Raw genomic sequence first — 19734 nt, 5'->3', positions numbered from 1 at the left:
AGCCCAATGGGAGCCGCTAAGGGAAAAAGTTTCCGACGCTCATGCATGTGGCGCGTGCACACCTAATGTGGAATGGACATTAACAAGCACTCGAAGAAGATCATTTATACTGGCTCACCACTTTTTCTTACCTCAGCAGTTCATAGATATGACCTTATTGAGACAGATATTCCAGTTGTGCACAGTATCTTTGGGGACTATATTTTATTGTCTCTGTATCATTCTGGGCTAAGGATTGTATGCAACTCCAGGGGGTGGGAAAGGGTTACTATAGCTCCTCCAGGAACTAAAAACAATGGGGTAAGGGGCGGATCAAGGCAAATCACTCAGACTGTAAACACCTTCAGAGATGATTGCATATGCTGGTTCAAAATGGGTTTCATGAGACCAACAAAGAAAAGACTCTTGATATAACCAGCTAAGTTTACACACTCTTGTGGTCTTCCTTTTGATTTAACAAGCTTACAGGATCTTCTGTCCAAGGGGGATCCCGAACCATTGTGGAAGGATTGGAAAGACTTCGGTTTACTTGAGCACCATAAGACTGATGGATGACCTCTAGTAAGGTTTTTGCATGCATATAGGAATGTTTTTTGTTTTTTACGCTTTCTCTGAAATGCATTTGCCCTAAGAATAAATATGTTTTGCTTTGTGAAGGTTGGTTGGCAACTAGTGTATACTGTTGTAGTCCCTGGAGAAAGTTAACCACGCGTGCTGAACCTTGGTGAGACCTGCTTGGGAAATCAGTGAGGCGTGGAAGGACTATTAGCCTAAAACCCCAGTCTGGAGGGAAAGAGGTATAGGTATCCAGTGAAGAGAGGCGATGGCTAGGAGCTAGAAACCTTAAATGAATGCTCTCAAGGGACCACTCAGAGAATACTGGAACAGCTAGCCCTGAAACTCTGACACTTGCAGTATATCATTATTACGCTCTTGCATCCACTCTCCTTTCAATTCCAAGCTCAGTTTAATGGTTGGAATTTCATATACCACTAAGGAGTGATAAATGTACTATTCAATCCAGATTTCCAGACCTAATGGCTCTCAAGATTACAGACTGCTAAAATCCTCTCAAGTGAGACAGGGAAAATGTGAATCCTAGCCTCAATCTCATCTGATTGACATGAATAGTAGTATTAACTACAGTAAAATCACTTACATATAAACAGATGTGAGCTTAAAGACAATGGATCCAAGCCTGATTTCACTTACAACAACAGTAGCTCCATTCAAGTCAATGAAGTTACATCTGTGTGAGATCAGCCTTGGGCCCATATAGAGACAGAACGAACTGAGAACACGGAGAATTTGTATTCTTTATGCTAGGCTTGTCATTTCAAAATTGAGAGGAGAGGAAGCACACTTCCAACTCCACACAAAAGGTTCTTGAAACTTCTCTCTTATTCCCACATGGGAAGAAAGCAGCAGAGCTCAACACTATTAAAATCACCACCTCTGGCCAAATAGCAAATTACCATCACATATAGCTGTTTTAAATCTATAAGAGGCAGGGTGGATTTGATTTAAATCAAATTGATTTAAATAATTATTTAAATCACTAGTCAGGAAGACTATTTAATCATAGATTTCTACATAAAAGTGCATTCTTGTTGGTTGTTATAACCTTAATACATATTCTTCAAAACTCAGAGATAGATGTAGGTTTCATTTTTAGAAGGTACCCACTATACATTTTTAAAGTGATTTATTTTGAAAACTTTTCAGATTAGTTTTACAGCTATATCAGAAAATGAATGATGATTTGATTATTTCATTTACCAAAGGTAATTGAAGCAGATATGTATGAAGTCATTGGGAGGTGAACTATCTCCAATGCAACAGGTTAATCGTTAATATTTGGAGGGTTTTCTTGCCATGCTGTATTAGGAGGAGAACATCACCAAACAGACATTTAAATTATTTTATTTAACTAAAACAACAACATTATGTATTCTGAATTTTTTTCTTCAACAGAAAACATAATATTTTAACAAAACAAGCATATGAACTTTTGATTTTAAACATTCAAGTTTTTTAAAATCAGTTTGTTTTTGTTAACATTGTGTTAACTAAAATAGTTAAATTAAATTTAAAAAACAAAAAAATTAAATAGACTATGTCAGCCAGGTCAACATGAGAAACTTAAAATATTGGCTTCTGCAGCTAACTCAGTCATCTTCACCTTCAGTTTCTGTTTGTTCATAATCTGGAAAAGAAAAACAAGCTTTTCCGCTTTTTCAAGTCCCAAACGATTTCTCAATTTGGAATGAATTAGTCCAAAGGAAGAAAATATTCTTTCTACACCATCAGAAGTGAGATTATCACTTCAACAGTCTCTGAATCCAAGTGCTTAAGTGACTTCCACCAGTGAACTGGTGGGACTTTCTTTAAATCATCATCAGTAAACATATATTTCTTGAATGGTTCACCCTTAGCTCTGAAGTTTCTTATAGTTGGCATTATGGAGGGATGATGGCTGGATGTCCATGTCATAGCCAACTCTTCTTCTTCAGCAGTTAAGGTTTGACCCTAGTACCGAGTATTGAGAATATTTGCAAGAAAATGAGCCGGAGATGGTACTCATCCCATTTGCTTTTTTAATGCTTGTAATTTATCTCTGTCATTGCACATTTCTCTTTTTAAGATCTCTCAGTTCCTTCCAAATTTCAACAGCGTCAGCAATAAAACGGCTATTTCCCTGCATTTTGTTCAAGGCTACAGAAATAGGCTTCAGGGTACTCAGCATGTGTTCAACATTTCTCTTAAGCCCAATGTTGAGAACTTTGGTTGGGACAGTGCCATCTATTTTTTCACAATTTTGTTCACAAACTGTCATCAGATTAGGCCGGTTCTCGATATAGTGCTCAAAACAGTCCACTACTGAGTTCCATCGCATGTCTTGTGGGAGAGTTAGCTTGGTTCCTCCCACTTTTTTCAGAGCAGCTGCTGCAAAGTGGTTGTTACGGAAGTATTTTGCAATTTCAACAACATTAGCCTTTATTTCTGGAACACTGAAGTCTTTGGCTAGGAGGTGCATCATATGAGCACTGCAACCATATGTTATTAGCTTGGGATGCTCTTCACTCCCTTCTAAATTTCTTCTCATCAGGGATACATTTGCAGCATTGTCTGTGACCAAGCAGCGTACAAGACATTTGAATTCCCCCCCACCCTGTTGTTATAGCTTTTACTGCTAGTTCTTGTAAGTATTCTGCTGTGTGTGCATTTCCTGATGTATCAATTGTTTCTGTAAGGAAGACATTCCCTTCTTCTGTTGTCACACAAGCACATACAACAGGATCATTTTGGACATTGCTCCACCCATCAAGACTCAGGTTAACAATTTCACCCTCTAGACCTTTTGCACACTGCTCAATTTCTCTTTCATACACTTTATCCAGAAATTTGCCTGCGATATCTGCTCTGTTGAGTGGACTGTATCCTGGTCTTAATGACTGAACCATGTTAATAAAGTGTGGGCTCTCAATCATTCGGAAAGGAGAGTTTGTTGCATAAACAAACCAGGCAATTTTTTCATCAATTACCTCTTTTTGTAATCTGCTGGTTCTTATCACAAATCTCTCTCTGGTTGTTTCTGGATGGAGATTTTTTTTTCCTTTTTGCTACAGGTAATATACTGTGGCTATGTGACACACATGTGACTGAAACACTAATTGGCAGATAACTCTGAAACTATAGAAACTGATGGTGATCTTGAAGGTGGATAGTCTTCAGAATCTTGTCTGTTGAGGATGGATTCTCCTAAACAAAATAAGTCAATGCAGTTATTTAATTATTATTACCATATTGCTCATTTAATATTACTCATTGCATTCACTGACACTCAGTACCACTTTTAAAGATGAAATTGTAAAAAGGAAAATCTGCCTATTTTAGCTATTTTTTATCACAACTGCATCTAAAATGATAGTACCACAGAATAACTATATTTTTTTCTGCAAACATGACAATTCAAGAATAGTCCAGAAGGAATACAGGCAGTCCTTAAGAAATATGAAATTAAAAAGTTTACCAACCTGAAGATCCTGCATATTCAGACATGTTCCTTTCATCATCTTCAATGCAGCTTCCTCCCGAGAAGGAACACTTCTCACGATGTTGTTTCATTTGGGCAACCAGGCCTTGCATTTCTTTGTTGCACTGTTTGCATTTTGCACACATGTGTTCTGACCCACAGGTAGAGGAACTTCATTAAAATATTCCCAAACTGGGTCTCTTTTACAGCCTGCTGCCATTATAGGTTTTCCCTTCTAGTAAGAGAATGGTATGGTAGATTTCAAATCAATGAAGGCTACACTCAGAAAGGCCTCAAGACTTCTGGAATATGCTGCTCAAACAGTTTCACTTTTGTTTCTACTGCCTGTCCCTCCCTTCTCACATTTATCTCCAGGCTTCTTCTGCTTGTCCAGGTCTATGCTGCCCCTAACACTCTTCTATTCATTGAACTTTCTGAAACTTTGCACTTTCAGAGAGAGGTAAGGGATTGATTCTGTATACACAGATTTGCAGAGGGACAATAGGGTTGAAGTCTGTTATTTCTCACCTCTGTTTATTTAAAAACATTTTTGCTGTTAACAAGCATGTTATCGCTGGAGAGAGAAATTCAGTTTGAAAACTTCAAAACTAGGCATCTCTGATGGTATCTTCTAGACTGAGCACCGAGTCCCATTGGGTAGATAGATTTAGATTAATCTAAATCTATACAGAAGCCCCTGGAACTGCATAAAATTGGGTCCCTAATCCATGAACTATTGGAACTCATTTACAAAACTTTTCTTAAACATTACATGAATATATTCTCATACTACAGAATTAATAATCCCTATTCCACGATGAGATCTCTTTAAGCTATAATGTATCTTTAGATAGATTTTTTTGTGAGGAAAAAGCATTTGATCAAAAAAATCCAATTTCATTGATTTTTATCCACCCTGATAAGACGTACTTCCTTAGTTATAAACAACGCTAAGGGAGGTCAGATTATGAGCCTAACCTACTTCAGGCTGAGAATCTACACCCCCCCCCCCCGCCCAAAAAAAACCTATAGTATTAATTAAAAAACACTTAGGGGGGATTTAATTATGATATTTCACTCTAAAATTATTAGGCCTTTCCTTACACATCACCACTGTCAAGCTATAAATAGCTGTTACACCTGCACAGCTTCAAATCTAGGTTAGAATTGTGAGTCTTTGGTAAATATATGGATATCTACCTACTCTCCCTTCTTGCCCCCCGCCTACCCCCAGATTTGGGATGAATCAGCCACACAAGAGAAAACACACAGCTCCATTATTAGGAACCTGCAAATGGATGCTGGAAAATAGATTTTTATTTTAGTACATTATGTCTACCTTCAGTTATGGGTAGATCAGTTAATTGGTGAAAGGGGGTAGAATAGCAACCTTTTCACATCTTTGCTCTTGCTGTCATATGAAACAAGAATAGCTACAAGCAGTTGTATGTTTACAATATTACAGAAAATACTTTTAAAATTAAAAAGTATAAGGTGGCAACAAAAGGATACAAGATTTCTTTGATCTAAAAAAGGAAATGGTGTAAAATAATTGTACAACAGGTAAATTTACACACTAATTTTTTTAAAGGTTTTCATAGAACTTTTCAACTGAAAGAAAAATACATCTATCACATCAAGACACTTTTTTAAATTAAAAAAGCTACCTGCATCACTTATGTAGTTTCAGAATTAATTCTTAATTTATAGACATCCTTCATTCTCTCAACTTAGCCACTTTCTCTCTCTACGTCAAACAAGTATTTTCATGTTTGACTATTTATCAAAGCTATCCTTCTGTTCCTCTGAAGTGTCCTTTCAAGCATGGACAGTCTATGATGGAAAATTCATAGAAAAGGGAAACACATACATAACTTCTTTTATGTAAAAGAAAGTTAAAATGGTAGCATCTCTGCTAAAACAAAACAGGATTGAGATGATGGTAAAAAAATAAAATCAAGACAAAAGGAGCACAATAGTTGTACCTATACATTCTTAAGTGACATTAAAATGTTAAATACTGTACACAGTTTCAGCGCATGCCCAGAATTTGCCTGCTTTTTAGTTGATAATTTTTTTCCAGTTCGCACAATGCTTGAGCCCGCAGGTTAGCAGCATAAAGGCGTTTCTTCAGCTCAGAGCATTTTTCTTTTGGGAGAGGATAATTCTCCAAATCATTGGATATAGCATTCTCTTTACTTGCACCAAAGTGAACCTTCTTTCTTGCTGAAGAGGGAAGTAGCACTTCATCTTAAAGACAGAAACAGTGAAGAAAAGGGCTTTTGACTTTCATTGAATGAGTGTTCCTCAATATTAGTTTATTCATTCATATCAGTGCCAGTCACTTTGCAGAGGGGAACCTAATCTGGATCTAAGTTAACACATGTATTAAGTAGAGTAACTGCCAAGCAGCTTTATTTGAATCAATAGAGTCAAATGCTGTTCATATGTAATTCACACTTTTGAGTTTCCAACTAATGCCATCCTTTGCCTCCCCACCCACCCAGCTTATTTAGGGGACAGTTATATAGGATACAAAAGCTCTGTTTAACATGACAGTGCTATAGGTTACTGGAGGTTGTAATTTTACTTAAGACCTAAGATAGAAAGGGCTGTAGAGACTTACTTTTGTTTCGTTTAGTCATCTCTTTACAACGAGCACACAAGAGGAGAGTACCTTTATTTTGCAGAAGAGCAAGGATACAGATAGCAGTGATACAATGAGTCAAAATAAAGGTGGAGGGTGCTGGATAGTGAAAGATGTTTAGTTTCCAAGTTCAGCACTCAATTATAGAAACTCTTGATGGCTTGAGTGTTGCAGTGAAGTATAGGATAAAACAGCTACATAACCCAGAGGCCTGACCTATGTACTGACACTAGTTGAATCAGGCCTAGTCAATATTAATGTACTGAGAACACTTTACCTACCCCTCTATGCCACAACAAATGACATGCTATTTCAGAAAAAAAGTCACCGAGGAGTACTCAGTATCTTCTGAAAATGTAAGGGATGTTTTTCCCTGGTGCAGGTAAGCCATGTGTACCTGTACACATTTGTCTTTAAATGATAGCATAGCTTGCAGGCTTCCCGAGAACGAGGGCAGAGTTCACATTTGACCATTTTACACTAGCAGCAGTTCAGTTTTAATGCAGTGTTTCAAGAACTCAATTTTGCTCAGCCATGCTTCCATAATAAAGTCCCAGCTCTGTACAGTTTTTCAGAAAACTTGTTTGATTCTCAAACCACAGGGAGCGAGAAGGTCTTAGTAAGCAACCTGCCTAAACATGATGGATTCTGCAGGGAGCCTCCGCCAGTGCAGAAGCCTAGTGGTAATCGCAACAATTGAATTTAGTCCTGAAAGAAAATACTAGTGGACTTAATAGGGGGAAAACCTCCTAGTTAGCATTTTTCTTAAAGTTAAAACCCATGCAAGTTAGTAGAGCTATAAGAGAACAGTGATTAATTTATCTGGTAGTGTGAGGTAACTGGAACAGAGTTTCAATGTTACTCTGATTTTTCTGTGATTGATGTAAAACTAGGCCCTTTGTAAGAGTAATAAAGCTGAGCTTAGTGAGATAGGGAAGGTAGAGACCTGGGTGCTGCCTTCTAACTAGGTCTGTTCTACAGCAAGCAAACTCTTTATAAGAGAAAGTTAAAAACCATGAAAAATGCAGAGGATATTAAATTAGGAATTGTCACATTATAGCATAAGTAAACCTGAATGATTACAAAGAGGAGGATGGGGGGGACAAAAGAGAAGCAGGACACCTCTTGCAGACTTCTTCCACAGTTATATCAGGAAAGGGAGAGCGTCAGAAAGTAGTAATATTGCAAGAGGCAAGGGATTAATAGGCAGACAATTAGACATTAAAACAATGCTATTTTTAGTGATTAAGCTGAAGCAGCATATGACAGCTAGAACCAGGCTTGTAGAAGACTACTTCATGTGGAATGATGGTGTGGGCATTGGATCAATGTCTCCTATATCCCAAGTGAATACTCTAAAGAACTTGGCTAGGAGTTTGAGGGAGGTAATCCTCCTCCTGCCCCTTCCACGCCCCCAGCTATTTTCTGTAAGCTTGCTTATGGGGACCCAATCTGGAGAGCAAACAGACCACAGTTAGGTTTCAGAGTAACAGCCGTGTTAGTCTGTATTCGCAAAAAGAAAAGGAGTACTTGTAGCACCTTAGAGACTAACCAATTTGAGCATAAGCTTTTGTGAGCTACAGATCACTTCATGGGATGCATACTGTGGAAAGTGTAGAAGATCTTTTTATATACACACAAAGCATGAAAGTATACCTCCTCCCACCCCACTCTCCTGCTGGTAATAGCTTATCTAAAGTGATCACTCTCCTTACAATGTGTATGATAATCAAGGTGGGCCATTTCCAGCACAAATCCAGGGTTTAACAAGAACGTCGGGGGGGGGGGGGGGGGGGTGGTAGGAAAAAACAGGGGGAAATAGGCTTGAATAGAGACTGGGAGTGGCTAAGTCATTATGCAAGGTAACCTAAGTTAATTGTATCCAAGTTGCAAATGAATTCCAATTCAACAGTTTCTTGCTGGAGTCTGGATTTGAAGTTTTTTTGTTGTAATATAGCAACTTTCATGTCTGTAATCGCGTGACCAGAGAGATTGAAGTGTTCTCCGACGGGTTTATGAATGTTCTAATTCTTGACATCTGATTGGTGTCCATTTATTCTTTTATGTAGAGACTGTCCAGTTTGACCAATGTACATGGCAGAGGGGCATTGCTGGCACATGATGGCATATATCACATTGGTGGATGTGCAGGTGAACGAGCCTCTGATGGTGTGGCTGATGTTATTAGGCCCTGTGATGGTGTCCCCTGAATAGATGTGGGCACAGTTGGCAATGGGCTTTGTTGCAAGGATAGGTTCCTGGGTTAGTGGTTCTGTTGTATGGTATGTGGTTGCTGGTGAGTATTTGCTTCAGGTTGGGGGGCTGTCTGTAGGCAAGGACTGGCCTGTCTCCCAAGATTTGTGAGAGTGTTGGGTCATCCTTCAGGATAGGTTGTAGATCCTTAATAATGCATTGGAGGCTGAAGGTGACGGCTAGTGGCGTTCTGTTATTTTCTTTGTTAGGCCTGTCCTGTAGTAGGTGACTTCTGGGAACTCTTCTGGCTCTATCAATCTGTTTCTTCACTTCCACAGGTGGGTATTGTAGTTGTAAGAATGCTTGAGAGAGGAGATCTTGTAGGTGTTTGTCTCTGTCTGAGGGGTTGGAGCAAATGCAGTTGTATCGCAGAGCTTGGCTGTAGCCGATGGATCGTGTGGTGTGGTCAGGGTGAAAGCTGGAGGCATGTAGGTAGGAATAGCGGTCAGTAGGTTTCCGGCATAGGGTGGTGTTTATGTGACCATTGTTTATTAGCACTGTAGTGTCCAGGAAGTGGATCTCTTGTGTGGACTGGACCAGGCTGAGGTTGATGGTGGGATGGAAATTGTTGAAATCATGGTGGAATTCCTCAAGGGCTTCTTTTCCATGAGTCCAGATGATGAAGACATCAATATAGCACAAGTAGAGTAGGAGCGTTAAGGGACAAGAGCTGAGGAAGCGTTGTTCTAAGTCAGCCATAAAAATGTTGGCATACTGTGGTGCCATGCAGGTACCCATAGCAGTGCCACTGATCACTATGGATGTAGAAACCCTCTACACCAACATTCCACACAAAGATGGACTACAAGCCGTCAAGAACACTATCCCCGATAATGTCACGGCTAACCTGGTGGCTGAACTTTGTGACTTTGTCCTTACCCATAACTATTTTACATTTGGGGACAATGTAGACCTTCAGATCAGTGGCACTGCTATGGGTACCCGCATGGCCCCACAGTATGCCAACATTTTTATGGCTGATTTAGAACAGAGAGACTGAATAGAGACTGGGAGTGGCTAAGTCATTATGCAAGGTAATCTATTTCCCCTTGTTTTTTCCTACCTCCCCCCCCGACGTTCTTGTTAAACCCTGGATTTGTGCTGGAAAATGGCTCACCTTGATTATCATACACATTGTAAGGAGAGTGATCACTTTAGATAAGCTATTACCAGCAGGAGAGTGGGGTGGGAGGAGGTATTTTTTCATGGTGTGTCTGTGTATAAAAAGATCTTCTACACTTTCCACAGTATGCATCCGATTAAGCGATCTGTAGCTCACGAAAGCTTATGCTCAAATAAATTGGTTAGTCTCTAAGGTGCCACAAGTACTCCTTTTCTTTAGGCCATAGTTAGAGGATCAGGCCCTGCATAAGTGACTTAGGTGGAAGAATACCTATCTTTTCCTGGTTTGTGCACCACACACTGGGGCTTCGGCATCCAGGTATGCTGCTGCAAAGCACATGCCCAGAGACAGAACATAGGCACCTAGCGAACTTATGGCAAAAAATTTAGGTGCCTACAGAATGAAGGGGGAGCTTACAGGTCTCTGAACCACAACAGTGCCTGATTCAGAAAATTGATTTAGGTGCCTAAATTCCACAATCTAGCTTTAAGTTGTTATGCAAGGTATTGTACCATGTCTGTTTTTTAGATTGGATTTGGAAAATTACTGCTTTTTGTTCTAAATCAGCTGAGGTTTCTACCAAGTATAATTTGACTCATTTGGTTGCAAGTTCAGTGTATGTTAGACTATGTGAACTATGAGCCACCCTTAAGATCAGTGGAAAAAAGGTAGTGTAAATCTGCCTTTTCTTTTAAAGCCATCCATGAAGTGAAGGCTGAGTGGTCATAAGACATGCCTTACGTTTTATTGAAGACTAAAATTTTAAAGCTAGATCATAATTACATGGATCTGATTTCACAAATTACTAATGTTTGAAACCTAGAACTAGCTAGAGAAAGTAAATTCATACTAACACCCTTCCCTTATCATTTCTGATGTTCAGGTTCAATAAATATTGACAGCAGCAGATGTGATCTCCTTGTACAGCAGTTTTTCTTCATTCCATGTGACACTTTAAAAAAAGTGGTCAAGTTTCTGTTCAAAACCATTACAGAAGTTTATGTAGTTTGTTTGGTAAGATGGGACTTTTTATGGCATGCAGAATGTCAAGGGCATCCTCATGGCTGTGCCAATCTGTGTTTACTAGTTCAAGTGGCTGTCTGTTTATTCTCATACCTGGGCTTTTTGCACCTGCCAATATCCTCTGTTCCTTGAATAGGTTGTAGTTTTTCATCAAGTTTTCAGCCCTGTTTTGAAATGAGATAAGTTAATAAACCATTTCTACAGCAAACAATCTTAAAGTTTAACCTAGGTTACACTGTAATACCTAGCAAGTTTATCTTCTGCCAGTCTCTCACGAACACATAGCTCCCGCTCCCTCTCTGGAAGTAAGCATATGAAGAAAGTTAACACAGATTTCTGGTGTTTTCCAAACAGGAGAGGCCTGGTCCCAAGACAGATTTTCATGTAGAAAAGCAGGTAATCACTGAAGTGTCAAGCCCCTAAATTTCTGCTTTGTTGCTCTAGGTAGCAAAGTAGTACATTGCTGTGTAGAGAGACAGGTTCTCTCAGCCCATGCTCTTCATGAGATATGGCAGTGACTGGACACGAAGGAGTTTAAGTGATGCATAATGTTCTTTCATCATGGAATCCTCATACTGCTTTAAAATATCAATCATGCTCTGAGAGAGTCTTGTTTTCTAGTCTAATCATGCATGGCTGGCTGAAGCTATACTAGTGTTCAGTCCTGCCATTTTGCACAGACACTTTATTTTAGCTGTGCCATATGCAGGGCTTGATTTTCAAAATAGATGTTCCCATTGTGGCACAATATAAGTTAACTGCATGCAGCTAAAGATGGCAAGTACAACTCAAGTGTTATCCATTACATAAATCCAATTAGTTAAAGAACTGACCATATAGCTCCACTGCTATGAGCTCTATTGACAATTGCTGTTTTGTAACAGTTTTGGATATTCCTCCAATGGACAGTCTCCAAAGACACACACACCCTTTTAAGTTGTGCCACATCACAACCTCCAATAATTTTCATAGATTGTAGCCAACACTAATTGTGCATTTATACAGAGTAAGGATCCAAATCTGTTGGGCAACTGCATATTCACAGTATAGAGCCAGTACAGAGTAAAATGCTACCATTTTGATTTGGTAGCATTCCATGCATTTTACCCTGTATGGCTACACATTGTTCAGGACAGCAGATTCAGGCCCCACGTTCTGTAGGTTTTGGTAACCTTTGCTTGCTATGAACAGCCTTCTCCATCCCCCACAATCCCAACCTAGGTTTCTACTCCTGGATTAGACCACCAGGTAAGGTTTAATTAAATTCAAAAGAGAAAATGGTAGTTTTAAAAATCTGACAGGCTGCACCTACAATCTGGACTACCCCCTCATAGGCTTTCAGACCAGTCTGATTAACCTCCCCACTCCCAGAATGGAATTTCATACGTTCCAGTTGTTGCTCTCTCTCTTTTATGGCTCGTTCTCTCTCCTGCAACTGTTGTTCCTTCAGTTTTAGCTCATTTACTGCAGTGCCTGAATGCTGCAGCCTTTCTGGCTCTGTTGACCTTCGTCCTCTCCTCTCAGAGAGGTTTCTCTGCTCTTCTACCACCAAGTCAGCTATCAAGGGATTCTGTAGAATTTCTTCAACAGAGGGTCGACAGTAGTCCTTAAAAGAAACAAGCCAAGGAAAGAGTGTGACAGTGTCAGTTTAAGAAGTTTAGGACACCAATTCCCTTCTTAATGGAGGAAAAACTGCACAAGTTCCATCCTACAGCAAAATTAAAGCTCTGAAATGCTTTAAGTACTTTAAGATTGAAGTATTAGTGAAAACAGCAGTCAATTCCTACCTTTAAATTCAGCATCTTTTTAAGAAGTTCATTCAACTGATCTGAATAACGATAGGGTATTCGTCTGAACTTCCCTTCTTTTATCTTCTCTGCCAACTCCTTTTGGTTATAAGCTGTAAATGGAGGCCTGAAGAAGAGATGTATTTTCTTAAAGGCTCTTTTCACTGTTTAACTGGAAAGGTGTTAAAGGGTTTTCATTGTGTTTGAGGAAAATCTCCATTTACCACTTCAATCAAGGTTCTTCTAGTGTCTAGAAGAGAGCTGGTTTTTGATTTTTAAAATATTTTGAAAACAAAACAGTTTGTCGGATTAAGATTTTAGACAAACTTTGGTCTTCACCTGTTTACAGTTTAGTCACATACTATAACTGAAGTGTAAGTAGTCTCACATCATTTATCTTTATACTTACGAGAGTGCACATAGCTCGTATAGCAAGCATCCTAGAGACCAGATGTCTGATTTTTCGTTATATGACATGCGGTTCATTTGTTCCTAAGAAAGAGAAGCCTTTATTTAAAATGTGTTATCAGGAAGGTGTACAGCAATTCATTTACAATAATGCAGCAGAACCAAGTTCTCCATGAAGGATCAGCTAATAGTTGTGCAACCTACTAAATTATCACTGGTGAGTTTGCAGTTTAATTCACAATAGCTACTTCAAGCTAGTACAATTCAGAATATAGAAGATATTACAGCAATAACTGAGCTGGAGCAAAGCTTTATTCAAACTGCATCAGTTTTTTGATCAGTACAAATTCAAGACATTATACAGGGAAAACAAACTTCCATTAGAGTCTGCACATAGAGCACAGAAGCAAAAGAGAAGTAGTGAGCTTTGACATGACCTTGCAGGATTTTCACTCCCAAGTCTATGCACCACAGAGGACGAGAACCCTTGTAGATCAATCATTTGAAGAAGGTAGAGTACCCTACTCCATCACTGCAGCACTACTATGCAGATGTGAGAAGACAAGAATCAAGTAAAAGTCAGTGCCAAGATACCAAGGCAGATACTTCAGAAATGTGACTTGCAGGGGGTAGACCTAACAAGACAAGGATGGTACTAACAAACAATACCTCGTAAGAGGTCTGTTCTCCCAGGGAGAAGAGCTGGAGCAGTAGCCATGATGGAGGTTCTTAAGAGCTTCACATCAACTGTAGTCAAGAACTAAGAATGCTGTCTTTGAAAGGATCTACTTAGGATGGTGAGCGATGACTAGTGCACAGTTCTAATTTGTGCTGGACTCAGGAACAGCAGCCTTCAAAAGTAAAATATCAGGAGGCAAGGGAGCTATTCCAGCCTCATTCTGAGAAAGAAATGAGAACAAGAATTCTACAGATGTTCTCTTTGAACACATGGATTTGAGAGAAAGGTTGTGGATTTATTAAGTATGCACAATAGTCTGATGGCAGTGGTCCTCAACTTGTTCTATACCACAAAAAGAACAGGAGTACTTGTGGCACCTTAGACTAACAAATTTATTAGAGCATAAGCTTTTGTGGGCTATAGTCCACTTCATCAGATGCACAGACTGGAACATATCGTAAGATTACACACACCTGGTGGAAGTTGCCATACAAACTGTAAGAGGCTAATTAATTATACCATGACTCCATGTAACAGAAAAACAGTTTTGGAACTCTCCATCACTACCCTCCCTACACAGAGGAGAGACAGAGAGAATGAACACAGATCCTGAGCACATTTTCAACCCAGTTCAGATGGCGGGGAAGTCCACAACCCCCAGGTTGAGAACCCATCCTATAGCTAACACACCAGAAACAGTACAACACTTAATTTATGAAATTTTACAGTCCAAAAAACTTGATGCTTAAGTCATATCAAACCCGAAAGTCAGTCATATACAAGACCATTCTGATATATGACACAGAATTGTTGCAGGCAAGTTCCCCCCTCCCTCTCCCAAACACAAGTTTTAAAGGTCTGTCCCTAGTTAAAAAGGGGTTGGCTACAGGAATTAAGATTTAGTTATAGGTTTCATTAACTAAAAACTTTTAAAGACGTTGAGGAATTCTGTTAAAAAGCCAGGTGTTGCAGAAGAAACCAGGATCTTGGAACACTTACTGGAGACATGTAATATGGAGTGCCAACAAATGTTTTAGCAAAACTGGTATCATGGTGCAATATCCTAGCCAATCCAAAGTCTCCAAGTTTCACATTGTGCTTGCTATCTAGAAAAATATTTGCTGGTTTTAGGTCACGGTGCAACACAGTGTGGCCACCATCACTCCGTCTATGACATTCTTTCAAGGCCAGGGTCAACTGAGTCAACATGCGGAGAACAAAGTCTTCCTCTAAGTAGTGTCTAGGAAAGGAGAAGAAGTTAATTTAGAGTAATATAGATCTTGTAAGGTTTCAGAGTAGCAGCTGCGTTAGGCTGTATCCACAAAAAGAAAAGGAGTACTAGTGGCACCTTCGAGACTAACAAATTTATTTGAGCATAAGCTTTCATGAGCTACAGCTCACTTCATCAGATGCATGCAGTGGAAAATACAGTGGGGAGATTTTATATACACAGAACATGAAACAATGGGTATTACCATACACACTGTAACCAGAGTGACGGTGAAAGCTTATGCTCAAATAAATTTGTTAGTCTCTAATGTACCACAAGTACTCCTTTTCTTTTTATAGATCTTGTAAATACAGTAAATAGAGAAAGTATACAAGTCACCCTCTAATTAACTATTTGTTCCCATCTTAGGGTTTTGTACTACCACCCATGGCAATAGTATCCTAACATCTACCATGCAAAGCAAATAGCAGTAACACAGAGGGCTAGATCCACAAAGTAATGCGAGTATTGCAACAGTGCTAACTTTTATGTACATTCCCATCCAGTGGAATCCACAACCTCAAGTTAGGCACCTATGCTCCCACTGCATGGAGAGAGTTAGATACCCAAGAATAGGATTTACAAAAAAAGCCAGCACATTGGGCAGAAATAGCATTACCTGTTGGAACTGCTTAAGCTGAGGAGAGGGGTGAGTCTTAATCCACACTCCTCAAAGGGATTTAGGTGTCTAACTCTATCCAAGAGGGAAATGTCCATCTCTGCTTGGGATTCTCAGCAGTGAGCTGTCTCCTGGAGTTTTTTTTTTTTTTTAAAACACACACCCAAGAAATGCCAGGGAAAGGGGAGTGAACTTCCCTTATAGTATTTAGCCCACTCGTTAGAGCATTCACCTGGGATGTGGGAGACCTTCCATTATGTGAAGAGGAAGTTTGAACTCCCACCTCTCAGGTGAGTGTCCAAACCACTGGGCTATGCTGGTGTGGGTTGCTCTCTCTCCTATTGAAGCAGTCCACCGTATATAAACAATTAAATATTCATTGGGCCAGAGAGAATGACTAGTCCAGTGGTTAGGGCACTCCCCTGAGAGGTGGGAAACCCAAGTTCAAATCCCTTCTCCACATCAGGCAGAGGGGGAATTGAACCCAAATCTCATCCCTGGGTTAATGGAGGCCACCTCTCAACTATGGTGTGGGAGTTTAAGCAACCTCAGAGCACACCTATGAATTAGGTGCTGCCGACAAGATATGCAGGGCAATGCTTCAGGGCTTGGCACTTAAACACTGGTCTTATACCTTAGAACAATACAACTGTGAGCATGCTCACTGGCAGAAAAACTTAGACGTCTTGGGGCTTTAGGCAGCAGCTGAATAGGGGTTTTGAAGACCTCAGTAGCACCAAAATATTGGCCTTGGGGATTAAACTCAGAGCAACTAGTGGACTTCATGACATTTTGGCACCTTTTGGGAATTAAAAATGCCACACAGTGTACAGGGATTTTGTTTTAAGGCATTAATTTCCTTTTTTTTTTTTAGTGGTATATACTGGACACAAGAGAATCAGTGTTGATAGCCATTCTTATGATGGAAAGGCCTTTTCAAAGATGACAGTTGGGCAGCATTTCCCATAGAGGGTCAGACTCTGGGGTCACCTAATCCCATATGGAAGTGGGCCCCACAGCCATCCCATTTTTGGATCAGAAAATCCATTCCTTTCTTCCCCCTTTGTAAGTATCACACAGCAAAACCTAGAAGATAATTGGCCCAGAGCATTGTTATGTAGAACAATTCAAGTGATTTATCTCAAAGGCTCAATTTGTGATTTTAGTTTTGCATCCTGGGACATTTAACAGACAGCATGGAGGAGCTGTCAAGGTCACCCACTCTAAAGTGCTCTGGGACTTGTATGGTTAGAGCCAAGTCAGACAAAATTATATTAGGATTCTGTTTGAGCTGAAGCAGTAAGTTCTGTTAGGATAGTTTCACCACTTCTCTTATAGATAGTTCTCACATCTAGGGGCAAGTGGACTCAAGAGAAAAAAATTAAAGCACATTCTAAAACCCACAAGACAGGAAAGGGGCTTTGAGGCAGGTTTAATATATTTGAACTTGCTTTTAAGACAGTTTACCAAATTTCTTCTTAGTTTTACTTTAAATCCCTGCAATAGTGACTATTCCAGTGTGCGTGTGGTACCTCAGTTTTTCTGTATTTTATCAACAGAAGTCAGTTTAACACAACTTCTACTAAATTATACCTTTTAAAAAAGTATACCTTCTTATACTTTAAGGAGAGACTTGAGAGTATTTAGAAGTCTGAGGTGATTAAGTGTATCAAACCCAAGTTTCTAATGGATTACAAAGAGATGCATTTTGATTTAGCTTAATCCTGGTAAATGCTCCGGTTATTTAGATGGGAGAGCATGAGATCCCCATAAACAGATTTCACATGCCTTTCCTTTGTACATCTTGCAATTAGACTAGCCAGGTCACCTCCTTCACAATACTCCATCACGATGTACAGGGTTGTGTTAGTTCTGTCAATGATGCGATCATAATACCGGACAATGTTTGGGTGTTTCAGCTCCCGGAGTAAATTCACTTCCGAAACAAGCATTTGTTTCTCGGCTTCGGTCATAGAGCCATAGTCAAGCTCTTTCCAAACTAAGACCTGAAAGACAGTGCACACCGCGACTAGCGGACAAAACACGGATGCTCCCACTAGGGACAGCTGGTCAAGCCGAGACACAAGCTAACTGTCCAGCTAGCAGCGCTTGACGAGCCGGCGGAGACGAACACGGGGCGGCCCCTGTCCCAGCCCGGCCGAGCGACGGGCAGCTTCACATTGCAGAGCAGCCGCCCCGACCCACCTCCCACGAGCCGGCCCCTGGGGTGCTGCGTGTCCCCGCTCCAGCGGATCCGCCTCACCCCTAACCCACGGGGGGCCAGCAGCGAGCCCCCGGACCCGCAGGGGCCGAGCCCGGGGAGCGCAGCCCCAGCCAGCCCTCCAGAGCCCGCCCGCCCGCGGGGGAAGCGCCGCTGCCGGGCGCCGCCAGAGGCAGCAGGGGGCTGGCCCGCCGTCAGACAGCGACCAGCCGGAGCCGCCGCCGAGGCGAGATAACCGCCCCGGGCAGCAGAGAGGTGCGGGGCCATCGGAGCCCGCAGCGCCGGGGCCCGCGCGCGGCCCCAGAGCGCTCACCTTGCCGTCCGCCCGGCGCCGCACCTTCTGGCACTTGCCGTAGGAGCCGGCGCCGATGGTGAGCAGCACCTCGTAGTCCTCGGGCCGGCTCGGCATGGCGCCGCGACACGTTGAAGCGCAGCCAACAGAACAGCGACTACGCAGCTACCTGTCGCCGTCGTTTAAACGCGCCGCCCCCGCCGCCCATTGGCCCGGCGCCGCAGCCCCAGCTGCCCTCCCATTGGCTACTCTCCTGTAAACAATGCACGCCGCGTAACGGCCGTTACCACTGCTAGGCAACCAGGGCGGCGCGAGGCGTGGCGCGACGCCAGGAGGGATCCGAAGACTTAGCTCCACCCCCTTTTTGCGTCTCTCCGCGGGCACCGCCCCCTCCTCTTCGGAGCAGGCGGACAAGGCCCATCCAGGGAGTGTAGGGCAGGAACCTGCTCCCTGGAGCAATGTGCTGCCTGTAGCAGTTACTGATGTGTTACCCCCATTGTAGAAAACTGCTGCCTGATGAAGCAAATTCCTACAGATAGCAGTTTGTCCCCTGCACTCTTGTAGTCTCCCCGGCACTCATGGCAGAACTAAGTATTATCTAAACAATCCCTGACAGGTGTTTGTCTAACCTGCTCTTAAAAATCGCCCATGATGGAGATTCCACAACCTCCCTAGGCAATTTACTCTGGTGATTCGCAGGGGTATTGCATAGAATCATAGAATATCAGGGTTGGAAGGGACCCCTGAAGGTCATCTAGTCCAACCCCCTGCTCAAAGCAGGACCAATCCCCAACTAAATCATCCCAGCCAGGGCTTTGTCAAGCCTGACTTTAAAAACTTCTAAGGAAGGAGATTCCACCACCACCCTAGGTAACGCATTCCAGTGTTTCACCACCCTCCCAGTGAAAAAGTTTTTTTCTAATATCCAACCTAAACCTCCCCCACTGCAACTTGAGACCATTACTCCTTGTTCTGTCATCTGCTACCACTGAGAACAGTCTAGACCCATCCTCTTTGGAACCCCTTTTCAGGTAGTTGAAAGCAGCTATCAAATCCCCCCTCATTCTTCTCTTCCGCAGACTAAACAATCCCAGCTCCCTCAGCCTCTCCTCATAAGTCATGTGTTCCAGTCCCCTAATCATTTTTGTTGCCCTCCGCTGGACTCTTTCCAATTTATCCACATCCTTCTTGTAGTCTGGGGCTCAAAACTGGACACAGTACTCCAGATGTGGCCTCACCAATGTCAAATAGAGGGGAACGATCATGTCCCTCGATCTGCTGGCAATGCCCCTACGTATACATCCCAAAATGCCATTGGCCTTCTTGGCAACAACAGCGCATTGTTGACTCATATCCAGCTTCTCGTCCCTAGGTCC

At 41.5% G+C, this 19734-nt stretch overlaps 1 protein-coding gene across 2 annotated transcripts; it reads right to left on the bottom strand.

Moving 5' to 3' along the window:
• Positions 1–5331: 5331 nt before the first annotated feature.
• NEK2 (NIMA related kinase 2) lies at positions 5332–18556 on the bottom strand. 2 transcript variants are annotated; one of them, XM_073338946.1, is made up of 9 exons: positions 18380–18556; positions 17634–17851; positions 14956–15196; positions 13279–13361; positions 12870–12996; positions 12469–12688; positions 11327–11381; positions 11176–11246; positions 5332–6286 (listed from the first exon to the last, which is right to left on the bottom strand). In XM_073338946.1, the coding sequence occupies exons 1-9, from the start codon at positions 18473–18475 to the stop codon at positions 6069–6071; spliced, it is 1329 nt and encodes a 442-aa protein (XP_073195047.1). In that variant the 5' UTR covers positions 18476–18556; the 3' UTR covers positions 5332–6068. The 2 variants fall into 2 exon arrangements, with proteins under 2 accessions (XP_073195047.1, XP_073195048.1); XM_073338947.1 differs by having other exon boundaries at positions 17742–17851.
• Positions 18557–19734: the final 1178 nt, after the last annotated feature.

This window comes from Lepidochelys kempii, chromosome 3 (assembly GCF_965140265.1).
Source record: "Lepidochelys kempii isolate rLepKem1 chromosome 3, rLepKem1.hap2, whole genome shotgun sequence".
Lineage (NCBI taxonomy): Eukaryota > Metazoa > Chordata > Testudines > Cheloniidae > Lepidochelys > Lepidochelys kempii.
The sequence above is the reverse complement of the archived record's forward strand: the minus strand, read 5'-3'. Positions and strand labels throughout refer to the sequence as shown.

Excerpts from the sequence above, each read along its gene's own strand:
- NEK2 (XM_073338946.1), bottom strand. The coding sequence starts at position 18,475 with ATGCCGAGCCGGCCCGAGGACTACGAGGTGCTGCTCACCATCGGCGCC. Across the intron at positions 12,997-13,278 it reads TACGAGCTATGTGCACTCTC|GCCTCCATTTACAGCTTATA; the intron begins GTAAGTATAAAG and ends TCTCTTCTTCAG. Across the intron at positions 6,287-11,175 it reads GGCAGGTGCAAAAAGCCCAG|ATGAAGTGCTACTTCCCTCT; the intron begins GTATGAGAATAA and ends TCTGTCTTTAAG.